Here is a 23,695-nt window from a genome sequence, read left to right on the forward strand (position 1 = left end):
AGTGCAGTGGAGCGATCTTGGCTCACTGCAACCTCCACCTCCTGGGTTCAAGCGATTCTCTTGCCTCAGCCTCCTGAGTAGCTGGGACTACAGGTGTGTGCCACCACGCCTGGCTAATTTTTGTATTTTTAGCAGAGACAGGGTTTCACCATATTGGTCAGGCTGGTCTTGAACTCCTGACCTTGTGATCTGTCCACCTTGGCCTCCCAAAGTGCTGGGATTACAGGCGTGAGCCACTGCACCCAGCCTGTGTTACTATTTTTTAAAGACTAGAGAGCATGTTTGTGTGCTGAAGGGGAAGATTTAGATTTTAGGAACCAGGTCCTTGAAGATGGGAGAGAGGAAATTTCTATAGGTTTTGCAGAGGGATTGGCTAGTTTTTTTTTTTTTTTTTTTTGCTTTTGCTTTTTTAGACAGGGTCATTTGGGCTGGAGTGCAGTGGCATGATCACAGCTCACTGTAGCCTCGACCTCCTGGGCCCAAGCTATCCTCCTACCTCAGCCTCCCAAGTAACTGGGACTGCAGGGGTGTATCAGCATGCCTGGCTAATTTTTTATTACTAGCCAATGTAGAGATGGGGGTCTCTCTACATTGCCCAGGCTGGTCTCAAACTCCTGGCCTCAAGCAATCTGCCTGCCTTGGCCTCCCAAACTGCTGGGATTATAGGTGTGAGCCACCATGCCTGGCCAGGATTGGCTAGTCTTTAGTAAAGGGACATCCATTGGGCGACAGAGTGAGACTCCATCTCAAAATAAAAAACAAAAAACAACAAAAACATTAAGAATAGAACTACTGTATGATCCAGGAATCCTACTACTGGGTATATATCCAAAGGAACTGAAATCAGCATGTCAAAGAGATTTGTATTCCTGTGTTCATTGCAGCATTATTCACAACAGCCAACACATGGGAACAACCACAGTGCCCAACAACACACAAATGGATAAAGAAAAATGTACATATGGACAATGGGGTACTATTCAGCCTTAAAAAAAGAAGGAAACTATCATTTGCAACAACATGGATGAACCTGGGAGATGTTATGTTGTGTGATACAAACCAGGCACAAAGCAAGAAATACTGCGTGATTTCACTTATATGTAGAGTGTGAAAAAATCAAACTCAGACCAAGAATGGTGGCTCAGACCTGTAATCCCATCCATTGCTTTGGGAGGCTAAGACAGGAGGATCCCTTGAGACTAGGAGTTTGAGACCAATCTGGGCAACACAGGGAAACAAAAGAGTAAAGCAATTAGCTAGGCATGGTGGCGTGTGCCTGTGGTCCTAGCTACTGGGGAGACTGAGGCAGGAGGATCCTTTTGGGCCAGGAATTTGAGGCTCCAGTGAGCTATACTGGTTCCACTGCACTCCAGCCTAGGCAAAAGAATGAAACCCTGTGTCAAAAAAAACAAAAACCCAAAAAGTCAAACTCATAGAAATAGAGAGTAAAATGATGGTCAGCAGAGGCCGGGGGCGGGTAGAGGAATTGGAAAAGTGTTGGTCAAAGGACACAAATTTTCAGTTAGGCAAGAGGAGTATGTTCAAGAGATCTGTGTTACATCATGATAGTTAGAGTTAATAACAACATAGTGTATATTTGCAAAAAAATGATAAGGATGTAAGATAATAAATATGTTAAAAAGCTTGATTTGGCTGGGTGCAGTGGCTTACGCCTGTAATCCCAGCACTTTGGGAGGCTGAGGCATGTGGATCACTTGAGGTTAGGAGTTAGAGACCAGCCTGGCCAACTTGGTAAAAGCCCGTCTCTACTAAAAATACGAAAATTAGCCTGGCATGGTGGCGCACGCCTGTAATCCCAGCTACTTAGGAGGCTGAGGCAGGAGTATCGCTTGAACCCGGGAGGTGGAGGTTGCAGTGAGCCGAGATTACGCCACTGCATTCCAGCCTGGGCAACAGAGCGAGACTCCATCTCAAAAAAAAAAACAAAAACAAACAAAAAAACAAAACGCTTTATTTAACCATTGATTAACTCTTCTACAATGTATACATATATGAAAACATGATGTATACCATAAATATATACAATCTTTGTTAAAATTTTAAAAATATGCATAAAGACATAATGATTTTTGTGGGAAATATTTTAACATAATTTTACACTTATGGTGCACGACTACTTTTATAAAAAACTGTTATCTCTCTTTGCCAAGAGAAACTGAGAAAAAAAATATAATTAGCTGGCAGTGGACTCAAATAGGAGAGTTTCAGTTATTCCAAATTTTTATGGCTTACCATATAATTCAGTCCCATGTAAAAATCTGTAATTGGTAACAATGACTACTGAGTTTGGACCCAAGTATTTGCACTAAAGCTTTGACACATTAGGCAGTAGTGCAATCACAGCTCACTGCAGCCTTGACCTCCCAGGCTCAAGTGATCCTCCTGCCACAGCCTCCTGAGTAGCTGGAACCACAGGTGTGTGACACCATGCTGGCTATTTTTTTTTTTTTTTTAAATTTTTATAGGGTCTCCTCATTACCCACAGCTAGTCTTAAACTCCTGGGCTCAAGTGATCCTCCCACCTGGACCTCTCAAAGTGTTGACATTGTAGGAATGAGCTGCCACGCTCAGTCATAGACAGATTACTTTCTAATCTCTCTTAACAAGTTTCTTCCTCTTAAAAAACAAAAAAGCAAAACAAAACAAAACAAAACAAAAAAAAACTTAGGGCTAATGAATAGTGAGAAATTAGTGAGGTCAAGCGTTAAGCTCCTGATACAGGTCAAAGACTTATTTAGGGGTTTAATTAAGGCAAAAGTTATGGTTGGAGAGTCAACATTTTGGACGTGAAATGATTTTTGGTGAAAACAAAGTTGAGGGTGTGACTACAGGAGTGAGCAGCTGCTGTGGAGTGCTGAAAATCTCACTGGAGATGAGAAAGTCAAGGAAGTGAGAGGAGCATGGCTGAGAGGCCATCACGTGGACCTTGAGCTCACCAAATATGACAACATTTGGGGCGAAGAGAGAGGCAGAAAGCCATGAGCCAAATAAGGGGCATCAACCAGGAGGTTGGCTGATGACATTAACCAAGATAGTATATCTAGAGGGTGAAGCCCCAATGGAACAGGGATTTTGTGGGAGGGAGGGGAAGCTAAACACTGGTCTAGAAATGGCATTGGGGTGGCATTACCCCAATGCCAGAAATGGCATTACCCACTTCTGACGCTGAGACACGTGAGAATGAGAAACAGAATTCACCTAATAGAGCTGCTGGAGAAGCAGCGGTTAGTGGATAGCCAAATTTCAGATAAAGCAAGGATGCTGAGAAAAGACTGAGGATGTGGAAGAGTTTGCTGATCACACGTTGCAGAAGGCACAGTGGGAGGGTATGGCTAGGGGCAGGAAGCAGAGTCTGATAGATTGCCAGTGTGAGGGCAAGGATGCAGATGACAATGGATGAGAAGGAACTTGAACCTGTGGTGGTGACAGGGGTAGACAGGGATAGAGGGGTAATGGGATATAGTGCTGTCGTAGAAGTTTCTGTGATGATAGACATGTTCCATATGTATACTCTGTAATACTGTGGCTGCTAGCCACATGTGGCTATTAAGCATATGAAGTGTGACTAGTGGACTGGGCGAGGTGGCTCACGCCTGTAATCCCAGCACTTTGGGAAGCCGAGGCCGGTGGGTCACCTGAGGTCAGGAGTTCAAGACCAACCTGGCCAACATGATGAAACCCCGTCTCTACTAAAAATATAAAAATTAGGCCGGGCATGGTGGCTCATGCCTGTAATCCCAGCACTTTGGGAGGCTGAGGCGGGTGGATCACAAGGTCAAGAGATTGAGACCATCCTGGCTAACACTGTGAAACCCCGTCTCTACTAAAAATACAAAAAGTTAGCCAGGCGTGGTCGTGGGCGCCTATAGTCCCAGCTACTTGGGAGGCTGAGGTAGGAGAATGGCGTGAACCCAGGAGACGGAGCTTGCAGTGAACCGAGATCACGCCACTGTACTCCAACCTGGGAGACAGACTCCGTCTCAAAATAAATAAATAATAAATAAATAAAAATTAGCCAGGTGTGGTAGTGGGCGCCTGTAATCCCAGCTACTCGGGAGGCTGAGGCAGAAGAATTGCTTGAACCTGGGAGGCAGAGGTTGCAGTGAGCTGAGATCATCCCACTGCACTTCAGCTTAGGCGACAGAGTGAGACTTCGTTTCAAAAAAAGAAAAAGAAATGTGGCTAGTGGGACTGAGGAATTGAACTTTTAACTTTATTTCATTTTAATTAATTTAGATTTAAAGACCTCAGTTTTTGTGAATTTTTCACTTGCCAGGTGGCTATCAGGGTGGCCACTCCTTCAAACAGAAAACTGTCCAGAGAGGTTCCGACTCTTCCACCATGCAGATCCAGACAAAGCACAGGATCAGGCAACTTGGGATCCAAGTTCTAACTACACCACTTAATCACTTTGAATTAAAGCTAGCATGTTAACATGTCTGGTATAGACAGACCCTCATTAAATATTGGATGACAGAATAAATCTCCCTGAGGTTTAATTCTCTTCATCCTTAAAATGAGGGTGGAGAGCTGTTTTCAAATGTAGTACTTTACCCATGATGCTCAATAAATGGTCGCTATTATTGACATAGTGAGTTCTCAATATTTGTTGATTCATGGGTCAAAAACTGCCCTTCAGGTCAAAGGGTTACTTGTCCAGGAGCGGGCTGGCAGAAGTGAGGCATTCCAGCTCCCTTTGAAGGCCAAGAGGATTGCCCAAGTCTCTGGGACTATGCGATGGGGTAGATCAGGGCTGGGTTTAAGTGTTCAATTTTGCTAAGTACTAATGTAACAATGTACCTGACTTGAACCTGGAGGAGTAGGTAGGGATAGCTGAGGGACAAAGTGGAGGATCTTAAAATGAACCAGAGTATAAGACCAGCCTTGCCTGAATATCTCGTGATAATCTGGGCAGTTTGGGTATCATTTACCACTTTAATTCGTGCTGAAAAAGCCTTAGCTTGGCAGCTCCAACCTTTCTTCTGTACCTCCATCCCCATCATCCAAACCCAAAAGCATGCTGTTTGTGAAGTAGAGTAACCATATCCTGGGATGACTCTGATGTGAGACATTTGTGAACTGAAAGTCATAGTGACCACCGATCTGGAGTATCACCCTTTCTCCAAATTACCACCCTTTCTGCAAAGCTGTCCTTAATTCCCTAAATTACTTCCTCTGTGGCATTCCTCAGATTGAGCACTTACTTACCTGGTATTGTGATGGCCTGTGTCTCTTCCCTTGACCAGATTGTGACATCCAAGGCAGGAACCTTGCCTGGTTGATTACGGAGTATTCTTGGACTTAGCACATGCCTGGAGCACACAGTAAGTAGCTATTCAATAATTATTTGTTGGCTGGGCACGGTGGGTCATGTCTGTAATCCCAGTACTTTGGGAGGCCAAGGAGGGTGGATCACCTAAAGTCAGGACTTCAAGACCAGCTTGGCCAACATAGTGAAACCTTGTCTCTACTAAAAATACAAAAATTAGCTGGGCATGGTGGTACACGTCTGTAATCCCAGCTACTCAGGAGGCTGAGGCAGGAGAATCGCTTGAACCCAGGAGGTGGAGGTTGCAGTGAGCTGAGATGGTGCCCCTGCACTCCAGCCTGGGCCACAGAGTGAGACTCCATCTCAAAAATAAATAAATAAAATAATTATTTGTTGAATAACGGAATGGATGTAATCTGAGGTGACAGTGACCCACCGTGATCTGAGATAATGTGACCTCTCTTGATTGCAATCTAGGTTGACTGTGAACAAAGTCGGGGCTTTTGATGATTATGTTGAAGTGCCTGTGATTGTAACCTGCAAGGACTGTGATCTGAGGGCTCTGCGCACCAGTGACTGTGGCCTTCAGGCACTAATCTGTGATAAGGACCAGTAGGGATAATGAATGGAGGTGACTGAACTAGTAACCTTGCATGATCGGTTGAAGTAACTTGCACTGATTGTGATCTGAAGTCACTGTGAACAAGTTAGTGACAACGCTTTCCACGACTATCTTGCTGTAACTGTGCTCATGATCTAGAGTTCTGGCTTCAGATGACCGACCCTAAGCCAGTGCTTGGAGCAGCCTTGACGACTGACATGAGATGTGTGCCAGATGCTGAGATTGTTGATCTACGCTGACAGCTGAGGTTCTGCATTATGAGTTGAGATAACAGATCTGTGGGCCTGGACTCATACTGGGAATGGTGCTAATATGTGTGTAGTTCTCTTAGATTTCTGATTTTGTTTTAATATCCTCCCAAATGGCACAGCCCTGTTCGGCCCCACGCAAAAGAGGAATAGGGATGAGGACCAGGTTGAGTCAATCCTCACAGAAAACTCTACAGGAAACACAACGCATCTTCCGGGCCGCGCTGCCGCAGCCGCGGGCAAAGCCACCGCCTTGGCCATGGCCTCCATCACAGCCTGCCCTTCATTCGGACCCCCTACCCCCACCCCCACCCCCACCCCCACGATTGGTCCCTGGTGCGCCTGCTCGGAGGCGGGGCGGAGCTTTGCCCTTTGTTGTGGGCCCCAGTTTCCCAGGACACCGCGCGGCGCTGGGGTGGGGCTATGCAGATGAGACACTCGGGGGCGGGGCGGCTGCGGCGGCCGGGGAGGGTCAGTTGGAGGCAGGCGCTCGCTGAGGCAGGAGGAGGCGCTCGGCCCGCGGCCTGACAGGGACTTAGCCCGCAGAGATCGACCCCGCGCGCGCGACCCCACACCCACCCACTCATCCACCTATCCACTCCCTGCGCCGCCTCCTCCCACCCTGAGCAGAGCCGCCGAGGATGATAAACACCCAGGACAGGTAACGGCCCGGCCCAGGCTCCCCGCCCCCATCCTCCCTCATCTGCTCCAGAGGGCCTCTCCCATACCCCTAGCCGGCCCCCGCCCCCCGCAACGGGGCCATCCGCCCCCAGTCAGCTCCCTTCACCACTTTAGCCACCCTAGTCCGGTCCTCAGCCCTGCAGCTGGGCCTTCTTATGTCCTTTAGCCCCCTCTCTTCAGCCGGGCCCATCCCCCTCATCCGGGCCTCCTCCTCCCCTAAAGCCCCCAAAAGCCGGAACCCAACCTTCCAACCAGTTCCCCTTTTTTTCCTCAGCCCCACCGAACTGTGCCCCATTCCCCAAACTGGGCTTTCCCCCGCATCCAGATTCCCCAAATTGTTTCCTGTCTTCCTCAGATCTTTCTTACTCCCCTTATAAGTCACTTAACCCTTCGCTTTGAATCCCCTCCCTGATGAAAACTGCACCCCCCACCCAGACTCTTCTCGTATCACTGCCCCCCGCCCAAAGTCAACCTCCATCCCTCAGTTCTCAGTTACCCTCACTCATCACCCTCCCCCCATTCTCTTCAGGCCTAGCAGTCCTTACACGTATGTCCAGCCTTCCTCCTGGTCCCATACTTCAGCTTTATCTTTCCCCCACTTTCCTCCCTCCACACCCCTCTCCCAGTTAGGCCCCATTTTCCCAGTCTCTTAACGCCATTCCTTTTATTTATCAAACACTGGGTTTGATTCTGTGCTCCATCCTATTGCCCCAATGGTATACCCCCAACACTCTTGGAAACATTCTTACCCTGTAAACATCTTCTCTCAGCTGGAACTCATCCTTCTCCCTCCCCTCTTACCTGAACCCCATCTTTGGATCATTAGATCACAGGACTCAGCCATCCCGCTTCCAGTGAACCTTCCCCCTGTACCTCCAGTGCCTTCAAACCAAGCTATATATTCTGGACGCTAGGCCTTTGCAATTTCCTCCCTCAAAACCCAACCCTAGTCTTCCCCCATTAATTAGAGAAGGGCTGCACGTCTTTCTCAGACCGAGCACCCTGGTTTTCCAAACTTGCATGGTATACCCTTCCCCCTGCAGATAGCTGCTCAATTTTCCTTTCTCTGCATGCCTCTCTTTCTCCAAGGCAATCCTTCTTACCTGTCTTCCCTCAAATTTTAATATATTCCATATTTCTGCCTCTGTTCTCTGAAACTGTTCCACAATTTCCTAATTCCCCAGAATTTTTAATTCCAGTTGCTCCTTATACATCAGAATGGCTTTCATTTACAATTTGGACCTAATTCTCTTCCTCATTTTTTTCCCAGACTTGTTGCTGTCCTGTCCAAACCGTGTCTGAAGCTCATTAGTTCCCCACACCAGACCTTTTGTCCCCAGATTTGGCCTTATGGCCTCTGCCTCTCACTTGGGCCTCATTATTTTGCAAGCAGATCCATTCCCTGTAAATCTTTCTTAAATTGGGCCATGTTCTATTCAGAATTAGACCAGTTCCTCTTGAAAGCATTGCCTTCTTTATTGCTTTTCTTTGCATAGAGCCCTCTAACTGCCACTCAGGGTTCCTCTCAAACTTGGGTACTCTTCTTACTGAAATAGTCTACCAACTTTCCTTTCCCACTTGTTAACAGCACCAGCCTTAAATATTCCAACTGGGTTTTCAGCTTTTCTTGTATTTCAGTGTTTCTTACCCTGGCTTCACATTTGAGAAAGCAGTCACTTGGGCCCCACCTTCAAAGATTGGTCTTACTGGCCTAGAGTGTCCTGATTATTAGCATACAGTTTTAAAGCTCCCCAGGTAATTATAATGGGAAGCCAGGGTTAAAAACCACTGCTTCCTTCCCGCAGCTTTTCCCATCCTATTCCTGTAGTGGGTGTCAGCTCTTTTTCTACTGACAAGGGCCTAAATTCTTGGAGGAATTTTTTTTTTTTTTTTAGACAGGGTCTCACTCTGTGGCAAAAGCTGGAGTGCAGTGATGCGGTCTGGGCTCAGTGCAACCTCTGCCTCCTGGACTCCATTTCTTCAGGGATTTCTTAGTCTTTCTCTCTCAGGTACTGTCCAGAAGTACCCAAGATACAATACCTGCAACAGCCTCTGAAGTTCCTGTCTCTAGTTACTTATTTCTCAGCTATTGGCCATTTTCTTCCCCCAAGTCTCAGACTGTTACCCAGTGCCCCCACCCCCATTTCTTCTTTACATGTAGAAAGAAAATTCATTCCCCATTTGATAATTTGTTATGGTCTTATTTGACCTGTTATCCCTGCCTCCCAAGTTCTCTTTACCCTATAGCCCATCAGCTGTTAGAGTTTCCTTTTCCAAGAGTCTCCATGTCCATTCCCTATGCATTCCCCTCTTTCACTCCATCTTCTGTAACCCAGCCCCTCTGGAGCTGAGGAGGTGGAGGCGGATGTAGAGAGTGCTGGATGCAAAGGTGTTACTTGTGGCAAAGGCGCCGTGTGTGCTGAGGATAGATGGCAGGTATGAGAGAGGGCAGGATGAAGCACGGGTGGAGGGAAGCAGAGGGACCTACAACAAAACCCACTCAAGGGGGTATGTGAGATGGACTTTTTTTCCACTTCTTTTTGTGTGTCTGTAGTGGGGGTTGGAAGGTGGGGTGGTCTCAGCAGTCATTCTCTGGAGTCCTCTGGACTGAGCTGGTCGAAGTGCCGAGTCTTTTGCAGGCTGAGCCCTGAGAGTTGAGCAACTTGGAACCAACACGTAAGAGTCTTCACCAACTGTGAGGTTGAAAGACCTGAGTTCTGGCCGAGCCAGTGTGCTTACATGTGTAAAGAAGAGGGGGTTGGGTTAACTTGACTCAAAAATTCTTTCCAGCTTCCTAAGTGGCAAAACAGGCTTGCTTGTCTCCAGGGCCCTTGCTTAGCGTGTTGGTAATTTGAGGGGCCTGGCTGTATGAGAGGCAGGTGGAGAGAGGAGCCAACTGGCCTGCCAGGGCCTGGGTAGGAGCTAGGCCTTGGATCAGGCTTCTCCACTTGGCCTGGGGGTGGGGTGTTGTGTGCAGGGTGTCTGATTTCTTTGAGTGATGGCAATCCCGTTTCCATAGCATGTTTCCTAGCTTCCTCGGGCCTGCCCCTAACTTTCTAAAAGGAATCCTGGTAGAGTCCTAACTAGGGATTCCGATAAGAGCTGTTCTTCCCAGTCAGTGTTCTCGGGTGTTTCATATCCATAGAGCGGGGAGCTGGCTGGGTTTAGTTCCCATTGGGTGGGGGATGGGATTTTCAGCTTCCCTGGCTCCAGTGAAAAACTCAGGAGGTGGAGGCTTGGTTTCCTGGAAGAAATAGTTGCAGAGGCGCTGGCACCATGTTTTGAAAACAAGGCTCTTCCTTTCCAGTGTTGTTCTGATTGGTACTTCCAAAATGTCAGAATTCCTGATGGTGGGGGAGGGAAGAAGATACAAGTACAAGCACCTTTATTACCCTTTTTGAACATGAGGTTTAAATCCAAGGACATCAAGCTTCCTGGCCTTTTTGTCCCTGGATTTGCGGGGGCAGGGAGACAGTATCTGTCTAGGGCTTGCTTTGTACCTGAGACAGTACAGTATGTAGAGAAGCACTAGCCCTGGCTTGATAGTGATATTATCAATCTGTGCTGATGGGCTTTGAAGAGACACATTTGGTTCTACAGGTGGTTTTTGTGGGGAAGGGGGCAGGGCACAAGAACATATCAGAACTATTGGCATCTTCACTGAGTGGTTTCCTGGGTAATGGAATTTCTGTCTCTTCCTAAAGAGTCTGGTTTCAGTTATTCCTTATTTGTTGGCACTATGGCTTGTTGGGCGTGGAGTGGTAGGGAGAGCCAGTTTTCCTATGATGTGCCTGCAAGGTCACCCTATAGGTAGGAGGGTTGGGGGAGAGGAGAGAGGGGAGAGAGACAGGAGAGAGTGAAAGAGGGGAGAGAGAGAGAGAGAGGCACTCTCCTAGTATAGTCAGGAATCCCCCCAAATCAGAGCTAAGCTTCAGAAAGCAGTGTGGGCTAATAATAGCAATTCCTCACTCTGCCAAGAAATCCAAATTTAGTCTCAGAGCTGCTCAAAAATATAAAAAACGGGACTGAGGAGTGGGATAGAGGGATGTTACAAATGTGCATTTCTAGAAAAACAAAATGAGTAATTCTTCCCTTTTTGAAAGAATATACAGTGTTGATTCAAGTTGGTGCCATGATTTAGAACATTATGCAGCCAGCCTAACTGAAAGTTACAGACCAGGCCAGGCATGGTGGCTCACACCTGTAATCCCAGCACTTTGGAAGGCTGAGATGATTGCTTGAGCCCAGGAGTTTGAGACCAGCCTGGGCAACACAGTGAGAGCCCATCTCTAAAAAAAAAAAGTTACAGACCAGAAATGGAGAAGTAGGCAGGCAAGAATTTTGTCACTTAAAGTGAACAAAACGGGTAATGTCTGGTTAGCAGCAGTAGCGTAAATGCTTTGTATTAGATAAACCTTAAGAAAATTTGTTAGGCCTTTGATACTATATAAACAATGATGTAATTCTATCCTGGGAAGAGGCTGGCACTGTGTGATGACCTTACTCTACAAACTAGATTGAGATACTAATATGTAAAAGTAAAGTCTTATTTTATTTTATTTTATTTTATTTTTTGAGACGGAGTCTTGCTCTGCCACCCAGGCTGGAGTGCAGTGGCCGGATCTCAGCTCACTGCAAGCTCCGCCTCCCGGGTTTACGCCATTCTCCTGCCTCAGCCTCCCGAGTAGCTGGGACTACAGGCGCCCGCCTCGTTGCCCGGCTAGTTTTTTGTATTTTTAAGTAGAGACAGGGTTTCACCGTATTAGCCAGGATGGTCTCGATCTCCTGACCTCGTGATCCGCCCGTCTCGGCCTCCCAAAGTGCTGGGATTACAGGCTTGAGCCACCGCGCCCGGCCGTAAAGTCTTATTTTAAAGCCTGATTACCTAGCTGTCCACTCACCTCTGGTAGCATATGTGATTGTGCCTACCTACCTTTGGCATATGTACCAATATCAGCTGTGTGATAAGCAAACCTCAAAGGCACAGATATTCTAGCTACCACTGTAACTGTTTCTTGTGGAGAATCAACCAAAACCCAATTTTGCTTTCAGCCTGTGATTCAGAGTGGTGATGTCATTTTCTTTATAATTGTGCTTAGCAAGAAGACTCCCTGTGGAATGCAGAGCAGCCCTAGTGAAATGACTTATGCCTGGCATCTGCCAGGGGCCCTTTCTCAGATGGAAGGGGCATTGACAGCTGGAAATCAGCCTCTAGGGCCACACTAGACTGGAGGTGGTCATCACCTCCAACCTTTCTTACTTTCTGTTTCGCTAAGTGATGGCATGTCTTTTTGCGTAGGGATTAGTCATCAAAGACATTCCTAGTCTCAGAGTAAAAGCGACCTGTATGAGGGAAGTGAGGGCACCTTTGGGTGTTCTGTGAGACAGGGCCTGAGAAAGAATGGGTCAGAAGAGGTTGAGAGGGGGAAATGAATGTAGAACTGTGTTGGGAATGTGGTTTTCCTGTCTTCATTTGATACCAAAAGGTAGCTAATATCAAGGCCATCTGACTTTCTCCGGCAGGTAATAGAAACCAGAGAGAAAGGGTGCAGAATTGAATGAGCGAAGGAGGCCACTGATTCAAGTGAAACATGATCAGAAGTGTATTAAGGAGAATTTGAATTCAAGTATATTTTAGATGTAGCTAAGTGGAAGTTACTCACAGAATTACTTTTATATGGAATCTCTTCTCTTTGTACTCTTTCGGTAGCCATCTGTGGGGGATTGGTTTCAGGACCTCCCCCTTACTAGAATCCAAGGGTGCTCAATTCCATTATATAAAATGGTGTAGTATTTACATATAACCTACGTATATCTTCCCATATACTTTAAATTATCTCTAGATTACTTATGATACATAACACAATGTAAATGCTATGTAAATAGTTTTAGTGCTGTTTTATTTGTACTATTTTTTATCTGAGTATTTTTGACCCATGGTTGGTTGAATCCATGAATGTGGAACCTGTAGATATAGAGGACCAACTGTGTGTAAATCAAAACTGACTTAAAGACAGCCGGAAGTGATTTTTTTTTTTTGAGACGGAGTCTTGCTCTGTTGCCAGGCTGGAGTACTGTGGCGCGGTCTCGGCTCATTGCAACCTCTGCCTCCCGTGTTCAAGCGATTCTGCTGCCTCAGCCTCCCAAGTAGCTGGGACTACAGGTGTGCACCACCATGCCCAGCTAATTTTTGTATTTTTAGTAGAGATGGGGTTTCACTGTGTTGACCAGGATGGTCTTGATCTCCTGACTTTGTGATCTGCCCGCCTCTGCCTCCCAAAGTGCTGGGATTACAGGCGTGAGCTACTGTGCCCAGCTGGAAGTGATTCTTTAACAGAAGATCCTTTACTTTTATCAAGAGACTTAAGGGTTAATTCTAAATAGTAAGTACCCTAGAGATTTAGAAATAGCATTTGAATTATAAAAATTTTATTTACCATCGTCATTGCCCAGCTATACATCTGCTGCATACACTGCCAATCTGTAGTCAGTGTGTGAAATTGTAACCTGCTAAGGGCATTTCATACAACAGTTTCACAGACACTTTAGAGACAGCAGGATGTGATATGTTAGTAGCACTCATATGTATTCTGAGGAGTGTTTCCAAGGGCATGTCCTATCACTGAGAAAATAAAAGGCACTAACAGATTGACTCTAATGTTCCATCTCTCTTCCGAATTGCCTTGTATGCTGGATACCTGACATGATAGTTTCCAGCATGGTGTATTTCTGTTATCTCCTGCAAAGCAGGACCAGCCCAGCTGGATGTTTGGGTTCAGTCTGATACATTTGATTCTCCTTAATCAGCCTGATCTTTTCAGCTTCTGAAAAGGACTTAGCTTTTTTTTTTTTTTTTTTTTTTTGAGGCAGAGTCTCACTCTGTCACCCAGGCTGGAGTGCAGTGGTGCGATCTCAGCTCACTGCACCCTCCGCCCCCCTGGTTCAAGCATTTCTCCTACCTCAGCCTCCCAAAGTGCTGGGATTACAGGCATGAGCCACCATGCCCAGCCTGTTTCTTAAATCATCCTTTCGGTGGCTGAGATTAAAGCATGCCTGTCCTCAAGTGGTGTGACCAGGAGATGAGGAAGGATTGGAAAAAGCTGGGGATAGGAGCCAGTTAGAAACAAGACTAAACTGAATATGAAACCCAACCTGGTTTGGATCTTAGGATAGGAATACTTGTGTTTAGAAGTCACTGTTGTGCTTAAATTCTTCCAGGATTCACTATTCCTAATGAGCTTGGTAGCGGATCTTTAATACCATTTGAACACTAAAGCGATTATTAGAAGAGAAGGCCATTACTGGGTAATTTCATGCCCCTTAATGTCTTTAACTACCGCATACGTACCCATCCCCTTCCTTTCTCAATTCAGAAATGACAGTCAGGTTTTTTGGAAGAGAAGCAATTTGCCATTCACAGCAAGTAACTAATAACAGATGCTTTATGTGGACGATGAAGATAATTATTGTCATCTACTGTCTACTAAGCTTATCCGAAACCCCAGCTGTTTCTTTTGGGGAACTGGAACTAGTTCCCAGAGCGGGGGCTTGAAATACCCCTTCACCCCCACTCACATACACACTCGCTTTCCTGCACAGATTTATGGGGGAGGAGCAGAGCCTCCAGGATCCTTGTATGTGAGAGTGGGGAAGTAAATGACATGTTACCATGGCGTAGATATCTTGCATTTATTTGAAGAGGAGAGAGATCAGGAAACCAGAAATATCACAAGCCCCACTGCTAAATATGACTAGCTTAAAAAAAGAAATATCACAAGCTCATAGATTAGTGCTGGACACAGGGCAGGCCGGCTCCAGGGATTATTTCTAGGAAGACAAAGGGGATTATGGTCTAAAAACAATATCCTCACTTTTTTCTCATCGTTTCAGTGAGTTGGCCCCATTGCTTCTGCTGTTTGCAAGTAAAAATTAGCTAAGAATCAAGATGGTAGCTGGAATGCAGGGCAGAGGTTGAATGTAGCTTGCTCATCTAAAGACCATTTGAGGAATAATTCCTTTGGAAGTAGGAGCCTGGCACCAGAATTCTAGAATTGCAAGGGCCTTGGTGATTGATAGGGTTATTTTGTGAACCTAATTAATTCTCCTTGTATACAAGATGATAATCTGTCTATCTCAGAGGGGTTTGCCCCATCTTTGGCTAACTCCACTGACCAATAGAAGCAAATCAGCTTTCTCCAGTGGCCCAGCCCTCCTCATGCCCCTGCAGGAACCTCAGCACAGGCCAGAAGTAGTCATTGGAGAATGAGAAGGGAATCATATGATGTGGTGCATGTGTGTGCATTTGTTTGGGGAAACTCCCCCCCGCCTCCAACTCTTGTCTTATTTTTTCTAGTCTGGACACTTAACACATTGGAAGGCGGAATCACAATAGCTCATTGTCCCCAGCAGAAAATAACTCCTGTCCTTGAAAACAGTAGCATAGTCCTCTGTTAAGCCCTTTGTTTTTTTGTTTGTTTGTTTTTGTTTTTTTTGAGACAGAGTTTTGCTTTTGTTGCCCAGGCTGGAGTGCAGTGGTGCGATCTTTGCTCACTGCAACCTCCACCTCCCAGGTTCAAGGGATTCTCCTGCCTCAGCCTCCTTAGTAGCTTGGATTACAGGCACACACCACCACGCCCAGCTAATTTTTGTATTTTCAGTAGAGATGGGGTTTCACCATGTTGGCCAGGCTGGTCTCAAACTCCTGACCTCAGGTGATCCACCCACCTCGGCCTCCCAAACTGCTGAGATTACAGGTGTGAGCCACCATGCCTGGCCATTTTTGTTTTGAGCTGAAGTTTCACTCCATCACCCAGGCTGGAGTGCAGTGGCACAATATTAGCTCACTGCAGCCTCCGCCTCCCAGGGTCAAGCGATTCTCCTGCGTCAGCCTCCTGAGTAGCTGGGTCTACAGGTGCACACCACCACACCCGGCTAAATTGTTTTTGTGTGTTTTTAGTAGAGATGGGGTTTCACCATATTGGCCAGGCTGCTCTCAAACTCCTGACCTCAAGTGATCCACCCGCCTCAGTCTCCCAAAGTGTTGGGATTACAGGCGTGAGCCACCGCGCCCAGTTCAGCCCTTTCTGTTAACAGCTGTTGGTGAGGCCAAGAGTGGAGGAGGTGAGGATGACCAGAGGTTTTCCAGAGGAGGGAAGAGGTGGATATGTGGTTACAGCCCTAGATTTTTTTTTTTGTTTTGGAGGAGTCTGGCTCTGTCACCCAGGCTAGAGTGCAGTGGCGCAATCTCGGCTAACTGCAGCCTCCACCTCCTGGGTTCAATAAATTCTTCTGCCTCAGCCTTTTGAATACCTGGGATTACAGGCGCCTGCCACCACACCCAGCTAATTTTTGTAATTTTAGTAGAGATGGGGTTTCGCCATGTTGGCCAGGCTGGTCTTGAACTCCTGAGCTCAAGTGATCCTCCCTCTTTGGCCTCCCAAAGTGCACCCCTAGATAATGACGCTGCTCCTCACCCATGGACACTTTTGTGGGAAATCCATTTCTCAAAGAAATTTCCAAGTATACCTGTAGGCCTCCCTTTGAAATCTTTGAGAGAACAGATCCTAGGAGTTGAGCAGTGATGGATTTGGACTTCCATTTTCAGCTGGAGTGCAGATACAGTTCTGCTAATAGGACTGCCCCTTCGGTTACTGTACCATTGCCATGTTAGGTGTGAGTTCAGTTTTGTTGTTCTTCATTTAGGAGAGTCCAAAATTGGCATGCCATGCTATATAAAACAAAGGACAGTGTGAAGAATAGTTATCTCACACCATTTTACAATGTCTTTCAGGGGGAAAAAAGCCCTTTAACATTTGGAGACTTTTGCAGTGTAAATACTCCTCCTCTGGCCAATTCAAGCTACCAACATGACATCATTAAACACATATTTGGGAAGAGATGTGCACGATTGTGTGAGCTGGCCCCAGCACACCACTGCAGTACCCCCATATGTGTCCACTGCATTCCAGCTGCTCTGAGGCTGATGTGTGGTGGCTGGGGAACAGGCCTGTTGCTGAGTCGTGGTGTGTACACGCACACACAATTTACCTCTTTCTCTGCTTCACTTGGCCCTTGGCCTAGGGAATGAACTACATCTCAGCCTAAGGAACCACTAAATTGGATTCAAAGACCGTTGAGCAGATCTACAGCCCTGTTGGGTCCATCCGAAAATCAAGGTGGCCAGTAAGGTGACAGGGAGCTCCTTTAGGAGCCTTTTACCTGCTATAATCTGTCTGATTATTGGATTCTTTACTCAGGTCATAGCATGTATCCTCTCCCAGCACATACCCTGCACCCAGCACATCTGAGTGTCTGTTCTGACCATATCACTATTACCTGACCTCCCACGCTCAGGTCACAAAAGGATGAGCAAAGAAGGGCAAGAAGGCCCCGCATTTGGTGGCACACCAGGGCCAATCAGATATCACAGTATTCTATGTACTATTGTGTACCTCTGCTCTGGGAGCTAAATCCCTGGATTTAGTTTTATTCTTAACCATTAAGGAATTTAGTTAAATGATTTCTCACTCTAGCCGGGTGTGGTGGCTCATGCTTGTAATCCCAACACTTTGGGAGGTTGAGGCCAGCGGATGACTGGAGGTCAGCAGTTCGAGACCAGCCTGACCAACATGGTGAAACCCCGTCTCTACTAAAAAATACAAAATCAGCCAGGCGTGGTGGCACATGCCTGTAATCCCAGCTACTTGGGAGGCTGAGGCAGGAGAATCACTTGAGCCTGGGAGGCGGAGGTTGCAGTGAGCCAGGTTCGCACCAGCTTGGCCCTTTTGAGACTCCTTCCCCATGCCTCTGCAACACGGTGGGTTCCCCCTAAGACAGCAGCATAATTCTGGAAGCTGAAGCCCACAGGACTGGGGCAGTTGGGGAGCCTTCATAAGCCTTCCCTTGTTTAGAGAGAGCCGGGATGGGTGGGGGTGGGATTTGAGTTATACCTTTACATCTTTGCTGGGCGCCATGGTTTACGCCTATAGTCCTAGCACTTTGGGAGGCTGAGGTGGCTGGATCACGAGGTCAGGAGTTGGAGACCAGCCTGGCCAACATGGTGAAACCCCATCTCTACTAAAAATACAAAAATTAGCTGGGTGTGGTGGCATGCGCCTGTAGTCCCAGCTCCTCGGGAGGCTGAGGCAGAAGAATTGCTTGAGCTTGGGAGGTAGAGGTTGCAGTGAGCCGAGATCATGCCATTGCACTCCAGTCTGGGCGACAGAGTGAGACTCCGCCTCAAAAAGAAAAAAAAAATCTTCAAGTCTTGGTGTTTACTGTCTCACTCTCTCTGTCTCTTACAGTAGTATTTTGCCTTTGAGTAACTGTCCCCAGCTCCAGTGCTGCAGGCACATTGTTCCAGGGCCTCTGTGGTGCTCCTGATGCCCCTCACCCACTGTCGAAGATCCCCGGTGGGCGAGGGGGCGGCAGGGATCCTTCTCTCTCAGCTCTAATATATAAGGTAAGGAGGACCCTGGGATGGAAGGCTGGGGATGGAGCCTTCTCAGACTCCACTGAGCTGCTGCTCAAGGGCGGTAATCATTTTTTGTAGTCCTCTGGCTCTTAGCCTAGGCCAGTGGGGGTACTGTGAAGGACTCTTTCAGCTGAGGCTGTTGCATGGCTTATTGGGAATACTAGAGGAAAGATAACAGCACCATTTGTTGCCTTTTAATCTGCTGTAATTGAGGCCCAGAAGTTAGTTTAGCTTCTCACTAAGACTGGGATGGAAGGTTAGCAGGGTAGCTGAATTCTGGGCTTTAGAGATTGTGCCCAAGGGAGGTAACACGGAAGATAACACGGACCCTACAGTCCGCTTGGAATCAGACTTTGGCTGACTGGGGCTCTAGCCAAACCCTCACACATATCCTCATTTGTTTTTGATGTTTCCCTTTCTGACAGGGAAGGAAAAGAACATGGTGTTGGGGGAAAGTGTGGGCTTTCGAGTCAGGGAGACCTGGGTTTGAATCTCATCTCTGCCATTCACTGTCTTTGGAGCCTCGGGTCAGTTGCTTCATTATTCTCAGACTTAAAGTGGAGTTGTTAATTACCATCTGAAGTGCTTGTCATGGTGATAAAGGTAATATATGGGACAGCACTTTGTACTTGGCACCTAGTGGACAATTGGTAAATATTTCCCTTCCTACCTTGCTAGCTTTTACTACCATCAACTGGTCTTAGTGCCTGGTAAGTGACAGTTCCTTTTAGCCATCATGACACTCTGCATTTTCAGCATGGCCTCTATCCCACGCTACCCTGAGACTGGCCTAAGGGGACTCCCGGCATTGCCTAGATTAGGGAGTGGATGATATGGCCAGAAGCAGTAGTGACCTGGTCCTCTGCCCTGCTTTCCTTCCCAGGACGAGAAGCTCACTGTGACCCAGGACCTCCCTGTGAATGATGGAAAACCTCACACCGTCCACTTCCAGTATGAGGTCACCGAGGTGAAGGTCTCTTCTTGGGATGCAGTCCTGTCCAGCCAGAGCCTGTTTGTAGAAATCCCAGATGGATTATTAGCTGATGGGAGCAAAGAAGGGTAAAGAGCCAAATGCTGGGGAAGGGAAAGGAGTTCCCATTCCAGAGAAGAGTATATGTTTACTGCGGGTAACAGAATTGTAGGGGAGTCTGTGCCTTCTCCCTTAGCTCTAGACTCCCCAAGCAGATACCGTTTTGTAACAGGTTATTTTTAGCCAGTAAGACAGGCCTGCTCTAGGTTACAATTAAAGCAGATTGTTGGCCGGGCGCGGTGGCTCAAGCCTGTAATCCCAGCACTTTGGGAGGCCGAGACGGGCGGATCACGAGGTCAGGAGATCGAGACCATCCTGGCTAACATGGTGAAACCCTGTCTCTACTAAAAAAATACAAAAAAAAAAAAAAAAAAACTAGCCGGGCGATGTGGTGGGCGCCTGTAGTCCCAGCTACTCGGGAGGCTGAGGCAGGAGAATGGCGTAAACCCGGGAGGCGGAGCTTGCAGTGAGCTGAGATCCGGCCACTGCATTCCAGCCCGGGTGACAGAGCGAGACTCCGTCTCAAAAAAAAAAAAAGCAGATTGTTACCACATTAACCAAATGCCTGCCGGTTAATCGCCCCATGGTTCACTCTTCCCAGCAGACACTAAATCCCCCTTTAGCTACACAGTGGTGTAGTTTAAAAGGCCAGGAAGCAAAGAGAAGTACTTAGGCCCATTACCACCTTCCTAGACTTCCCCCCTCCCATTCACACCCCACCCAGGAAGCTCAGAGGTAAGTGGGATTTCACTGGATTGGGCAGACTCTCCAAGAGGCCAAGATGTGTAAGAAATGTCCTGGGGACAGAGTTCCTGAGTGGTCCCAGCCTCTTTAGAAAATCCTTTTAGGCTGTGTTAGAGCCCAGAGTGTCCCTGTCAGTGGCAGGTGATCATATCGAACTTGGCAATCTGGCGGACACCTGAATAACTGGGTTTTCTTTCTAGGTCCCAAACTCTGTCTTGTGAACAACATTACTTAAGATGAGTAGTGTTACTTTCAGATGAAGAACTCCCATTACAGGAAAAGTCAATAACATTTTTCTCAGGTGCTGTGGCTTTTTTTTCTGAATTCAAGGCTCTTGAGGTCTTGACATAGGAATCTTCCTCCTGGAGCTTCTGCATTTTTTTTTTTTTTTGAGACAGCCTCGCTTTGTTGCCCAGGTTGGAGTGCAGTGGCACAATCTCTGCTCACTGCAAGCTCCGCGTCCTGGGTTCACGCCATTCTCCTGCCTCAGCCTCCAGAGTAGCTGGGACTACAGGCGCCCGCCACCACGCCCAGCTAATTTTTTGTATTTTTAGTAGAGGTGGGGTTTCACTGTGTTAGCCAGGATGGTCTTGATCTCCTGACCTCGTGATCCGCTCATCTCGGCCTCCCAAAGTGCTGGGATTACAGGCGTGAGCCCCGCCCAGAGCTTCTGCATTTATACTGCTGGTTGTAGGCCTCAGAAAAGCCTTTGGGTTGGTGGGGGTGGGGTGTGAGTGGGAGGGAGGTCTAGGAAGGTGGCGATGGGCCTCAGTACTTCTCTTTGCTTCCTGCAGATTGTTAGCACTGCTAGAGTTTGCTGAAGAGAAGATGAAAGTGAACTATGTCTTCATCTGCTTCAGGAAGGGCCGAGAAGACAGAGGTGAGGAGTCAGAGCAGCCTGAGCCTTATAGCCCAGACAGTGGGGCCTGGGGGAGAGAAGGGAGCACCTCCATGATGAGGTGGGACTCTTGAATTTGCCTTTCAAACCCTGGGAAATCATGGCGGGAGGGCAAGTGCCCGAAGGGTTAGTAAAAGCCTAGTGCTTATTTGTTCCATCTTTGGGGTTTTGATTTCAGCCTACCTTCAGCCTACCCTGTGTTTCTCATCAGACTTTTTAACACTCTGTCTTCTGCAGCTCCACTCCTGAAGACCTTCAGCTTCTTGGGCTTTGAGATTGTACGTCCAGGCCATCCCTGTGTCCCCTCTCGGCCAGATGTGATGTTCATGGTTTATCCCCTGGACCAGAACTTGTCCGATGAGGACTAATAGTCATAGAGGATGCTTTGCCCAAGACCAACAGTGGGGGAAGAGGGGAAGTTAGGCAGCCCTGGGACAGACGAGAGGGCTCCTCGCTGTCTAGGGAAGGACACTGAGGGGCTCAGGATGAGGGTTGCCTGTTGTGTTCTCGGAGTTGACTCGTTGAAATTGTTTTCCATAAAGAACAGTATAAACATATTATTCACATGTAATCACCAATAGTAAATGAAGATGTTTATGAACTGGCATTAGAAGCTTTTTAAACTGCGCTGTGTGATGTGTTCTATCTAGCCTAGGGGAGGACGTTGCCTAGAGGGGGAGGGACTGTCTGGGTTCAGGGGCATGGCCTGGAGGGCTGGTGGGCAGCACTGTCAGGCTCAGGTTTCCCTGCTGTTGGCTTTCTGTTTTGGTTATTAAGACTGTGTATTTTCTTTCTTTGCTTCCTGTCACCCCAGGGGCTCCTGAGTATAGGCTTTTCAGTCCCTGGGCAGTGTCCTTGAGTTGTTTTTTGACACTCTTACCTGGGCTTCTCTGTGTGCATTTGTGTCTGGCCTGGAGTAAGCAGGTCAGACCCCTCCTTCTTTACAGCTTAGTGTTATTCTGGCATTTGGTTAAGCTGGCTTAATCTGTTTAATGTTATCAGTACATTTTAAATAGGGGCATTGAAATTTATTCCCACCACCAGGGCTTTTTAGGGGGATGCCTGGGCCATAAAAACACTAGCCAAACTCTAATTCTCAAATCACTGCCAGGAGTTATTGCTCCTGGCTGCAGGCCCAGGCCCCAAGGTCTCCTTCCTGGGGTCACAAAGAGCAGAGAGGAAGAGGAATATATAGCAACTCAGGGCCTGGGAATTGTGGGGGAATCTGTTCTTAGGGACTGGATGCCTCTGGCTGGCTGAGTATAGCACTAGCTGCCTCCCCACCAGGTTCTGAGTAGTGCCTGAGACCCTGCTCTGCAGGGCCTAGGGTAGCGCTGGGAGTGTAGAAGTGGCCTGCCCTTAACTGTTTTCACTAAACAGATTTTTCTAAGGGGAGAGGAAGTGGGAAGAGATCTAGATTTGGTGAGGGGGACAGGGATGTCAGGGAGGCAAGTGTGTTGTGTTACTGTGTCAATAAACTGATTTAAAGTTGTGGTTGGTCTATTCTTTATTTCTGAACTAGGACCAACTCCCTACCAAACTGTTTTGAGTCCAGAGCCTAATAGAGGTGTGGTGCGTGCTCCTTGGGAAAAAAAGCTGCAGTGTAGGAGGACAGATAAACTGGCCCAGGTCTCTGGGGCCATATTACACTGTGAAATGCAGGGTTTCTAGGAGTCTGAGACTCACTGCCAGAGCCCCCTGGAGAGACAGATGTGTACACATCAGCTTCATCTAGGAGAGGCTATACCCAAGATCTAATCTGCTCTTAGCTCTTCCTTTTCTATAAAAGGCGGGGAGGTTGGGTCCTGAAACTGGGTTTTGGCGCATGGAGCTCCTGACATTCCCATTCCTGAGGTCTTTGAAGGGTGCAGCACACACCTTCCCTATTCTTCTAGTTTTCTAGAAGAATAGTTTTCTAGAATCCCTAGTTTTCTCCTTTTGGAGCTCAGTGTCCTAAGGTGTGGTTTCCAGTCCCCCATACAACAGCCTGATGAATAAGCTCTCAGTGGCACCCGGGGGGGATGGAATCCTTCTCACCACAGTTTTTTAAATTTCACAAGGATTTACTAGGACTTTTTTTCTGTTGCTTCTGTTTTGCCAAGTGAAGGGCATGTTCTTCCACCGCCTACATTTTTGCAACTGTCTACTGTTCAGCTGTGGCTCTCACATGGCTCTTTATGGAGCCTGCTTGTGTTTTCACTGTGGGCCAAGTAATTAATCTTGGACTCTTTAACTTGTATTCATTAAAAGTAATGAGCTCCACTCCCAAGTTTTGTTTTTTTTTTTTTTTTAGAGGCGGAGTCTCGCTCTGTCGCCCGGACTGGAGTGCAGTGGCCAGATCTCAGCTCACTGCAAGCTCCGCCTCCCGGGGTTCCGCCATTCTCCTGCCTCAGCCTCCCGAGTAGCTGGGACTACAGGCGCCCGCCACCTCGCCCGGCTAGTTTTTGTATTTTTAGTAGAGACGGGGTTTCACCGTATTAGCCAGGATGGTCTCGATCTCCTGACCTCGTGATCCGCCCGTCTCGGCCTCCCAAAGTGCTGGGATTACAGGCTTGAGCCACCGCGCCCGGCTTTTTTTTTTTTTTTTAAGATGGAATCTCACTCTGTTGCCCAGGCTGGAGTACAGTGGTGTAATCTTGGCTCACTGCAACCTCTGCCTCCTGGGTTCAAGTGATTCTCCTGCCTCAGGCTCCTGACTAGCTGGGATTA

The 23,695-nt window shown here is 47.4% G+C and overlaps 2 protein-coding genes across 2 annotated transcripts in view; both read left to right on the forward strand.

Annotated features, from left to right (window-relative positions):
- RBPMS2 (RNA binding protein, mRNA processing factor 2) overlaps positions 1 to 22,478 on the forward strand; it is a 90,302-nt gene extending 67,824 nt beyond the window's left edge. The window contains exons 8-12 of the transcript XR_004431944.1: positions 5,268 to 5,345; positions 18,145 to 18,302; positions 19,198 to 19,373; positions 20,883 to 20,968; positions 21,224 to 22,478. The gene's annotated coding sequence lies outside the window, so the exon portion shown is untranslated. The remainder of the gene's footprint in view (positions 1 to 5,267; positions 5,346 to 18,144; positions 18,303 to 19,197; positions 19,374 to 20,882; positions 20,969 to 21,223) is intronic.
- On the forward strand, positions 6,605 to 22,479 carry OAZ2 (ornithine decarboxylase antizyme 2). Its single transcript, XM_033189780.1, is given in 6 exon segments — positions 6,605 to 6,821; positions 18,145 to 18,220; positions 18,222 to 18,302; positions 19,198 to 19,373; positions 20,883 to 20,968; positions 21,224 to 22,479. Coding segments are annotated over 6 exon segments (570 nt in total). The 5' UTR covers positions 6,605 to 6,801; the 3' UTR covers positions 21,355 to 22,479.
- The last annotated feature ends 1,216 nt before the right edge of the window (positions 22,480 to 23,695 follow it).

Source organism: Trachypithecus francoisi, unplaced genomic scaffold, assembly GCF_009764315.1.
Source record: "Trachypithecus francoisi isolate TF-2019V2 unplaced genomic scaffold, Tfra_2.0 Lachesis_group3, whole genome shotgun sequence".
Taxonomy (NCBI): Eukaryota; Metazoa; Chordata; class Mammalia; order Primates; family Cercopithecidae; genus Trachypithecus; species Trachypithecus francoisi.